This window comes from Salvelinus alpinus, chromosome 39 (assembly GCF_045679555.1).
Source record: "Salvelinus alpinus chromosome 39, SLU_Salpinus.1, whole genome shotgun sequence".
NCBI classification, from domain to species: Eukaryota; Metazoa; Chordata; class Actinopteri; order Salmoniformes; family Salmonidae; genus Salvelinus; species Salvelinus alpinus.
The window spans coordinates 6,822,073-6,832,812 of record NC_092124.1 but is presented as its reverse complement, the minus strand read 5'-3'; the positions used below and the strand labels follow the sequence as shown (position 1 = coordinate 6,832,812).

Genomic DNA, 10,740 nt, shown 5'->3' with positions numbered 1-10,740 from the left:
TTTTAACAGGAGAAAAAACCCTCGCTTCACCTCTTCCTCTGCCATTTTCACCAGAGATTAATTTGAAGCCAGAGAGAACCCAAGGCCATACAACAAACCGCAATAGTGGTGGAGGGCCTAAGGGCACACAAAACATAATTTAATTGAAAACGCAGTACAAAATGTCATTTCTCACCTGAAATTTTACTTCCACCAATTAGGTGCAACCATAATAATTTGAATGTCACGGACAACACTTCAATAACGACGTTGACAACAAAAGTTTAATTCATGTTTTACTGATATTGAAATTGATGGACAATGAACACATTAAGCAACACTTGGGCTACAGTAAACCTTTAAACCACAATTGTACTCTGACATTAACAATTTATATATTGCCTGTATATGTACATAGGTACACGCATATAGAGTACATGATACACCACATGATGTTTACCAGGGTTGGGGGTAATTCCGTTTCAATTCAGGAAGTACACTGAAATTCCAATTCATTTCAATGAGCAAATATTTGATTTGGAATTGTGTACTTTCTGAATTGACTAATTTAAATGGAATTGACCCCAACCTTGATGTTTACACACACAAATAGATATTTACCGTACTTGATTCGGGGTTCAAATGGGAAAAATGCATAGATTGAAATAGTAACAATAAATGCCACAAGCCGGCTCTAAATGGGTTTTCAACACACTTAATAAAAACAGAGTTTGGTCCTTAAAAGAATAGAAACAAAAAATAAATGCTTATATACTTATTTTGTTTTTTAATGATGGAAAGGGCAATGGAAGAGAGGAATGATATCATCAATCCATAAACAACGACGACCTCTGGTCAGGTAGGTGGGTTGGGGGGGGGGGGGGGGGGGGAATGATACATTGCCCTATGAGAGGTTGGTTGCAATCTGGGTCCAGAGAGGGTTAGGGCCAGGGTAGATACAGCCGTCTCAATTCACCCCCTTTCCCCTCAACGTTAACAGATCTGTAAGGTGAAAGCGACATGGTGGATTGTGGAAGCTCCACCACTACACTGCTTTTACGTATCCAGAGCCTTCAGATCTGCAAACACTGAATGAATGGTTAGTGCGAAGGGGAGTGGTAGGGACTGAATTGAGACATCAGAGAAAGAGAGGGGGGGGGGGGGGGGGTTAGCGGACCAGAGGGGCCTGCTTGAGGGAGATGAGGACAGAGCGCATGCGGGACACATCTTTGGCTTGCTTGCTGGACTTGGGGTTGAAGTCACAGAGGCGCGCCACGCGCTCCCACTCGGTGCCCGGGTTGTTCTCGTCCATGTCCGACAGCATGGCCTCCTCGGCCGCTCTGCAAGGCAACACGGGGGGGACAGCGCTTTAGAGAGGGAGGGAGCAGGCCTGGGCCCCAGAGATCAGCTGAGTTTTACAGAGGGCCTTACTGCTGCTCACTTACACACCACCTCCTCCGCAACACCACAGGGTTAGACATGGGGAATCCCCATATAAATACATGCAGGTAGTTTAGATCCATTCAGCATGACACTCATTGTGAGTTGCCAATAACATTTTTTTAAATGGGGCCATTTTAGCTTGGCTTTTTCACCATTTTAGTCCAACAGTTTGTGTGTGGTCTGAATCTAAACCTTTGCTCGAGGAGGAAGTGTCAAGTAGACAGCAGCGGAGACCCAACTCAGAACAGTCGACCCAACTACATTACAGTACATCCAAAAAAATAAACATTCTCCGGGTGGCCACATCAAAAACAGATGAAGAGTACAGTGCTGGATAAGATCATACAGCATGCCCCCTATAACCCCAGTCATACAGCTAGCTAGTTACCTGCATTTCCCTGTCAGTCTAATCAAGGGGTTTTGGAAAAACAAGCGCAGGTTTTTTTGGAACGGTTAAAACGCGGTTTGGTTGGTTAAAAATGCAGTTCGTCACAGAACTGGGGGGGGGGGTGTAACTTGCTTTTTGGTTACCTTCAAATATTCTCTCAAGATCCAAGTATAGTATTAGGAATATGTTTTGTTTTATGTCCTTTATACTTGTGCTTGATAAGTGCGCTTAGTGGCAAGTTCCTTTCTTTTTTTTTAACAACCAAAACCTGGATACCTGAGACTTTGTCATGCATTTTGCTGCGGTTGGAAAGCAGGCCATTTGAAATGCAGCAAATACTTGATATAATAACCATACGAGACTTTTGATTGACATGTCACAATCTTCACTAATAACTTACATAGATAATCTTTACAGCAATACCGAACCCAAAAGGGCATCTAATTCCGCTAGAAGGCTTAGCATACATAACTGAAATTAAATAAATAAAAATGATACAGTGCCACAATCACAATAAGACATTTTGAAATGCAAGCCAGGGGGAATAGCAAAACCCAAAGCCACCCACCCACCCAAGATAGGACACTTCCACTGCCAAAGAGTTAAGAAAATGAAAGGCCCCCTCTATAAACTAGAACACAATACACATAGCAAAATGGGGATGAGAAGCCAATGAAAATTCACTGTCACAACGAAACTACAGATACGAACAGGACTAGTGGAACCAACGCATCACAGGAGGGACACCCAGCTTCTAAAATCATTTAAATTGGCAGTGGATTTGTATTCATCTACACCAGGACTCTCCAATCCCGTTCCTGGAGAGCTACCCTCCTGTAGGTTCACTCCAACCCCAGTTGTAACAAACCTGATTCAGCTTATCAACCAGTTAATTATTTTTAAAAAGGGTTGGAGCGAAAATCTACAGGAACAGGGTTGGAGAACCCCCGACTACAGTCTAGTCTAATTGTGCACTACTATTGAATATTGTTTTGCCATTTTTCTAGGCTAATATACACTTCTCCCTACTAGGATATTGTCTTTTTGTTTTTTTACTTAACTGGTCTAGGCGGTAGCAAGGATGGTTAATGTGTGTGCTTAAAGGTGCATAGGAAAAGAAACAAGGAGAAACAGATCACAAGTCAGATATATAGAAATGAAAAGTAAATGAGCTTTATGCAGATGACAAAAGCCAGCATGCATTTTCCCAGAGAGAAAAAAAGTCATTTTCAGGGGGGGAGGGGGGGCAGATTAAAAATAATAATAATAATAATCTGTCCACTAAGAAGTGTGCTTAGCTTGCAGCCTTCATCTGCTGTGCCATTGAGTTGGTTGGGTGAGGCAAAAAATACATGCCCCCTTGGTCTCAGTAGCTGTGGGTCTTTGTTTTGGCAGAGACAAGGACGTTGGTTATATGGGAACCTTTGCTCTTTAGCGATCGAATGAATTCAATGGCAGCTAGATACAAGGGCTGCAATACCAAGAGTGCGAGTTGGGCAGCAACAGTAGCATGGCATTCTATGGTAGACAGTGGCTTGCTAGTAGCTAGTAACAGATTCTAAGCAGATCACATTCGCATGTTTGAAGCAACGGTGTATCCAATGAGCTTTCAGTTTAGAAACACAGACGTACAAGCGACATCAACACAACAGGTGACTGTCTACATGTAGGGCTCTGCAAAAGTATCAGGCTATGCAGCTGTACAAGTAAGTACACCACCCTGGACAGGACGCTAGTCTATTGCAGCCCCCCCATATATATCTTTAATGCAGAGTCTTAGTTTGACAGTATTTGGTATGACTCGGCCAGGGATCGAACTCCCAACCTTCCAATCTCAGGGCGGACACTCCAACCACATGGCCACCAAGTTGGCGTATTCATTCTTAAAAATTGTAATGACGCTCTCCAAATGAGGGATTCAGAGTGTCCATTCAACATTATGTCAACCAACAGACATTCTAGTACAGTACAATAGCTATTGCATAAATAACTCCTATAAAAAAAAACACCCATCTCTGCAGTTATTTGTGTGAGGGGGTGTGTGTGTGGTTATTCTAGAAGACACTGAAACAGCAGAGATAATGTTGGGATAATGTTGAGATAATGTTGGAAGGAAACGGCCCTCCAACAACATGGTTGCCTTTGTACAGCTTTTCAGGAGCCTTATTGAACCCGAAAGGCTGCAGGTTACCAGGTATAAAGCAGATATATATATATAAATAAATAAGCCTTTCTAATGGCATGAGATCTCTTAAATAGTATTTAACAGACTCAAGTTAACCTTCAGATAATATGCCTGCATATTATATGAAGGTACTACTATATTGATAGGACTGTTAAGAGTTGGAGACACAGTTGCTTGAAACAAAACTACAGGCTTACCTCTACTAAAGACATTAGCCACACGGTATCGACACGCAGCTGAGGTAGTAGCTATACGGTTCCGTCAATACATTTAAAGTAGTGCGTCGCCAAGTAACACACCTAACCACTGTTTTCTACATAGTGTCAATTTCTATAACTAGTGTTCCATGTGCACATATGAATAATACAAGTATAGATTTAAAAAGGGACCTAAGAATACAAAAACATTTGCAAATGGCATGAGATGGCATGATAAAATGAAGGGACATATAGATGGATCGTGGATGATGGAATTAAACAAGACCAAAGTAAAAGAAAAATGGCCACTCGATTTACTACACTACAGTTATGGCAACAGAATTCATACGGAAACTGAGCATTAAGGCTGATGCAATGATATTCAGCCAACACACATTCACTGCATAAAAAAAAATATATAAAAAAAAAGAGGCACCTGGTGAGTTTAAAGGTCGCAAAAACAGTCACGCACGCTCAAGATCAATGAAAGTCTACTTCTTTGAAAAATGACGTAAAACCAACAACAAAAAATGAAGGGGAAAGCCAAACGTAAAAATTTGTGTTAAAATGGAAGATGCGGCGGGCGATTGACACGAGTGACGTCACGTGAAAAAAGAAACAAATGTTAGTTTAGCAACATACACATAACCAATCAGGTCAGAGAAGGGTTGTTTGTAGAAATCCTCATCCAGAACCCTGGAGACACAGGGGATGTCCCAGAGGAAAGCAGCAAGCAGGAGAGAAGAGAGAGAGCGGTAAAAAGGAGAAGAGCAAAACGACAGAACAAACCCAGCCCAGAGCTCTCACTCATACAGTAAGTTACGTCCAAAATGGCACCATATTCCCTACCTAGTGCACTACTTTTAACCAGAGACCTATGAGATTACATAGGGAATAGGGTGCAATTTGGGATGTTGCTATATACAAAAGACTACAAACAACATAACAGAGGCAGGTTAGAGGTAGCTAGACATTAGACAGAGACTGGAACATTGGCTGATATATTATTCAGAGCAGAGGGAGGGCTTGGGTTACAGACACTCAAGTTAGTGAAAACTAGACTTTATACTATCTGAGCACTTGGAGGCAAGGCGTTCCAAAAACATTATCCTAATACATATATTATTTAAACATCCTACATTTCTGTTTGCTGCTGGGGCTGTCCTGTTATCTTTCGATCGATATGAACACCAATTGATATTATAATTCCTGACCTCAACTAGATATTTCTGAATATGCCGTGCTCAAATGGCTTGTGGTTCAAGGGTCAACTCTGGGGTCTCGTCATTTAGCAACAGCGTTTCACCTCTTAGCAACACCATGCATAACTTGGATTGCCGCTCCAGGTCATTATCAGAAATAAATGACCCTGTGAATGAATATACATGATCATTTTTCATTCCGGGAACATACTATACTGATCTTTTTCACTGTTCTACCAGAGACTGCACACTGCTAGCCTACGTCTTTTAATGTAGGCCTATATAAACTTTAAAACACATGAGGTAGTAGAGAACATAGAGGGAACACATGCTGCACAAGAACTAACTATTCTGCAAGGATATTTCTGCAGTGTTATTTACACTCAATGGACAGGGTTTCCTTTCCACGGCTCCTGTAGAGAAAAGTGAGTCAGTGGACAAAAGGTTTCCTTGGAGTCCAGTGGGTTTTAGTCCTCCTGGCTCAACCTGGGGCTGTTTTTACATAGAAATAGAATGAATAGACTCTTTCTCTGCATTTTTACCTGTTATTCACTTTAGTCTTCTCCAGCTGCTCATCCTGTCTAGTGTGCCACTCCTCCAGCTCTACCTTGGCCTTGTCCTTCCACTCAGACTCCTGCTTACGAGAGTTAGCGTCTGGGGAAGGGGAAAATAGGAAGAAGAAGATGCCTTATGATTCACACAGTACACGCAATTCTCTTGAAAAATTACATCACAAAAAGAAGATTTCTAAAACCAGGTGCGATTTCAACATCAGCAAAATGCGCTTAGTGTTTTTCTTGCATTTCTTGTCAGGCCATACGTTTTCCAAAGATTGTGGTGTTAGAATTGGGCGCTCAGCACTTTGGATTCAACTGTAAATAGTCACATCGGTTCCTTCTATTCTATTGTTACGCTGCTATGGCCCTCTAGCCAGGATATACCAGGGGCCTCTCCTTACCTAGGACCTCCAGCCTCTCCCTCTGCTCCTCCCTCCATTTACGCAGGCTCTCTGGCTCAGCCTGCAGCCGGTCGGCACTGGAGATGGCGGAGTATGCATCAGACGGGCCGTTGCTCTCCTAACAAACACATGGGTGGTGTTCAACAGGGCACACTGTAGCAACGTTAAAACGTCTCATTGGACAAGTAGATAGCAACTCCCCCCTTCTCACTCTGTTCCAGAGCATTTTCTTCCGTTTTGTGCCTACTGAACACAACCATGGTCAATAATATGACACAACCATGGCATTTAGTATTCATTTGGCTATGTTAAAACAAAACATGCATGGCTAAGTATTCTAATGTTTTCCTTGAGTCGATATAATCACAATCTCTGCTGTAAGACAAAATGGAAAACATAAGATATTACCTCATTAAAGTCTCCATTGACAGCACCATCCACTGCATCTGCAAATAAAATTAACCATTCATCATGAACAAAGCAATATCAAAGACAATGAAATGGCCTACATCATCAATTTACATTACAGAGTGGGTGTGTATCAGACTTCACTACGCGTCTTATTCTAAGACGGATAGGGTGGTTGCATTTGCTTTCAAAACCAACACGACTATAGGCTCATCACAAATCAGCAAGCTTTCACAATGATCAAATTCTGATTATGGATTTGTCGTTGTAAGCTTGCAAAATACTACACGTAGGTTTGTTCTTGTCGGGTGGGTATAGTTTGTGGAATGTTCCAACAGGAATCTGTTCCAAAAACTTCGTAAATAACAAGGTTGCCAACAAACACATACAAAGTTGTATAGAGAATGGCAGAATGAGATACCAAGGAGTGGGCTAATTCATAAAATTCACTCACCACGTTTATTCCGAAAAATGTTTGTCCTCAATCTGGTAGCCTATGGACAAACATTAAGAATAAGCTACGTGGTGAGTTGATGCCTATTCGGCAGCTGGTTAGCTAGGTGAATTGATCATAATACTTTGTATGCGTTGTTTGTTGGTAACCTTGTACATTACAACGTTTTAGGAACAGATTCCTGTTGGAACGTTCCACCAATTATACCCACCTGTTCTAGTCTAGTGCACCAGTACATAAATGCTTGGTTAGGCAATATCTTTACGATGAACGATTCATTCATTGGAACTAGCTAGCTAGCTACAGTTGAAGTCAGAAGTTTACATACACCTTAGCCAAATACATTTAAAAACTCAGTTCTTCACAATTCCTGACATTTAATCCTAGTAAAAATGCCCTGTCTTAGGTCAGTTAGGATCACCACTTTATTTTAAGAAGGTGAAATGTCCGAATAATAGTAGAGGGAATTATTTATTTCAGCTTTTATTTCTTTCATCACATTCCCAGTGGGCCAGAAGTTTACATACACTCAATTAGTATTTGGTAGCATTGCCTATAAATTGTTTAACTTGAATCAAATGTTTTGGGTAGCCTTCCACAAGCTTCCCACAATAAGTTGTGACTTTTGGCCCATTCCTCCTAACAGAGCTAGTGTAACTGAGTCAGGGTTGTAGGCCTCCTTGCTCGCACACACTTTTCAGTTCTGCCCACAAATTTTCTATAAGATTGAGGTCAGGGCTTTGTGATGGCCACTCCAATACCTTGACTTTGTTGTCCCTAAGCCATTTTGCCACAACTTTGGAAGTATGTTTGGGGTCATTGTCCATTTGTAAGACCCATTTGTGACAAAGCTTTAACTTCCTGACTGATGTCTTGAGATGTTGCTTCAATATATCCACATAATTTTCCACTATTTTGTGAAGTGCACCAGTCCCTCCTGCAGCAAAGCACCCCCACAACATGATGCTGCCACCCCCGTGCTTCACGGTTGGGATGGTGTTCTTCGAGTTGCAAGCCCTCCCCCTTTTTCCTCCAAACATAACGATGGTCATTATGGCCAAACGGTTCCATTTTTGTTTCATCAGACTAGAGAACATTTCTCAAAAAAGTACGATCTTTGTCCCCATGTGCAGTTGCAAACCGTAGTCTGTCTTTTTTATGGCGGTTTTGGAACAGTGGCTTCTTCCTTGCTGAGCGGCCTTTCAGGTTATGTCAATATAGGACTCGTTTTACTGTGGATATAGATACTTTTGTACCCGTTTCCTCCAGCATCTTCACTAGGTTCTTTGCTGTTGTTCTGGGATTGATCTGCACTTTTCGCACCAAAGTATGTTCATCTCTAGGAGACAGAACTCGTCTCCTTCCTGAGCGGTATGATGGCTGCGTGATCCCATGGTGTTTATATTTGCGTACTATTGTTTGTACAGATGAATACCTTCAGGCATTTGGAAATTGCTCCCAATGATGAACCAGACTTGTGGAAGTCTACAATTTTTTTTCTGAGGTCTTGGCTGATTTCTTTTGATTTTCCCATGATGTCAAGCAAAGAGACACCGAGTTTGAAGGTAGGCCTTGAAATACATCCACAGGTACACCTCCAACTGACTCAAATTATGTCAATTAGCCTATCAGAAGCTTCTAAAGCCATGACATAATTTTCAATGAATTTTCCAAGCTGTTTAAAGGCACAGTCAACTTAGTGTATGTAAACTTCTGACCCTCTGGAATTGTTATACAGTGAATTATAAGTGAAATAATCTGTCTGTAAACAATTGTTGGAAAAATTACTTGTGTCATGCACAAAGTAGATGACCTAACCAACTTGCCAAAACTATAGTTTGTTAATTAACAAGAAATTTGTGGAGTGGTTGAAAAACGAGTTTTAATGACTCCAACCTAAGTGTATGTAAACTTCCGACTTCAACTGTACATCCCCTCCCTAAAGAGTTGCATAACATGAACTTGCTTTTGGCCAATGTAGCTAACTAATCAGTCAATTATCTAACTTCCTGAAGGCGACAGTTTTGTATTAAAGTCCAATGGTCATTGGGCCATATAACAAATTGCAGTAATTAAGTGGCCAGTAATGTTGTTGGTGCAGTGGGATCAATCCAATGACAGCTAGCCAGGATATAGACGCAATAACTAGCTAGCCGGTCATTCAAAGACACGATATTTTCTGTTAGTTTATTCACGACACTTCACAAACATCAAGATATCAATAAGTAAAGTTACGTTATTAACTAGCATATACACATGTAATGTAGATACTAACTAGCGCCGTTAGCGAGCTTACAAATTGGGAAACTAGCGTCACCTTGCGCATTACGAGCTAATTTCCAGAACATTTTAAATAGATGGTCTGAAATATCGGATCCAGCCAGCTAAATTGACGTTACTTGTTTTTCTCGTAATCTCTTTAATTGAAATCTCCTGCAGACAGTCAATGTAGCTTGCTAAAGTAGCTCGTTTGCTGACTAGCTAGCTAATTAAGATGGCTAGCTAACTGTGTATACAGTAGCTGGCTAGCCCATAGTTAGTCAGTTATAGCCAATTTGCTCGGCTTTGACTCCGCCAAATAATACGAACGAGCTAGCCACTGTAACTTGCTAAATGAAGAGTTTTTAGAACACAGTTACCGTTTGCGTCGCCTGTCAGATTATTGTCTAGCGACGTTGGAACCTCTCCGCTGTCCAGGATGCTGAATCCTTCGTCGTTCTCAATCCCCGCGATCTCGCTTTCTTGCTGGGCCAAGAATGCGGCAGCGGGGTCTTCGTCCGTCCCATTGCCGGCCGCAGCCTGTGGTGCGCTGAGCATGTCAAAATCGTCCATATCTAGCTATTTGATGGTGGTGGCTAGCTATTGATAACGTTACAGTATCTAATGGGGAAGTAGATCAGTGGATCAGCTCGAGAGATAAGGGAGGAGACAATGAAAAAGCGTAAACTCTGGCAGGGCCAGTCAGAAACGAGGAATTTTTATTGACTGTGCTGTGCACCAACCACACAAGGAATATGATTGCACCTGATACGTAAGGGTCCCATGATCTAGCGTGTCTTGGGTTAGGCAATCTTGAATCTCAGGGGTGTCAAAGAATTAGGAATTAGAATATTAGTAATTTCATGAATATAATCTATATGCAGGGTACAGCAAGTGTGCATAATATTGTCTGCACTATAAAAACGTGTAAAGCAAAGATTGGTTCAAAGAAAAACAATCATATTTTAAATCTCTTAAAAGGGCAAATGGGGAGATGACACGTGATTTATACTGTCAAAAATCTTTGCTAGCCTGTGGTCATAATATTCAACTCTCCTGAGGTTAATTTAATAGATATAATCAATGGGTTATGGGATGTATCAGATATCTATAACCAATTTGATAGACTTCTCTTTTCACTCAAGTGGTCTATGATAATTGGTGCCTATTATGGCAGTGATGGGCTACTCTAGGCCTATACTGTATTACATTCAAAATGCATTTCTTAGTTAGATCCAGTGATCCAGAGTGGCGCAGCAGTGTAAGC

General features: G+C 41.4%; 1 protein-coding gene across 3 annotated transcripts; it reads right to left on the bottom strand.

Moving 5' to 3' along the window:
• Positions 1-262: 262 nt before the first annotated feature.
• LOC139566649 (clathrin light chain A-like) lies at positions 263-10,162 on the bottom strand. Of its 3 annotated transcripts, XM_071387900.1 has the most exons (7): positions 9,854-10,162; positions 6,761-6,798; positions 6,353-6,470; positions 5,937-6,048; positions 4,835-4,888; positions 2,872-2,907; positions 263-1,319 (listed from the first exon to the last, which is right to left on the bottom strand). In XM_071387900.1, the coding sequence occupies exons 1-7, from the start codon at positions 10,044-10,046 to the stop codon at positions 1,148-1,150; spliced, it is 723 nt and encodes a 240-aa protein (XP_071244001.1). In that variant the 5' UTR covers positions 10,047-10,162; the 3' UTR covers positions 263-1,147. The 3 variants fall into 3 exon arrangements, with proteins under 3 accessions (XP_071244001.1, XP_071244002.1, XP_071244004.1); XM_071387901.1 differs by lacking the exon at positions 2,872-2,907; XM_071387903.1 differs by lacking the exons at positions 2,872-2,907; positions 4,835-4,888.
• Between the last annotated feature and the right edge of the window lie 578 nt (positions 10,163-10,740).

Coding starts and splice junctions, on each gene's coding strand:
- LOC139566649 (XM_071387900.1), bottom strand. CDS start 10,046: ATGGACGATTTTGACATGCTCAGCGCACCACAGGCTGCGGCCGGCAAT. Junction 6,471..6,760: donor TCAATGGAGACTTTAATGAG/GTAATATCTTAT, acceptor TGTGTTTGTTAG/GAGAGCAACGGCCCGTCTGA. Junction 4,889..5,936: donor AAGACTAAAGTGAATAACAG/GTAAAAATGCAG, acceptor CTGTGTCTCCAG/GGTTCTGGATGAGGATTTCT.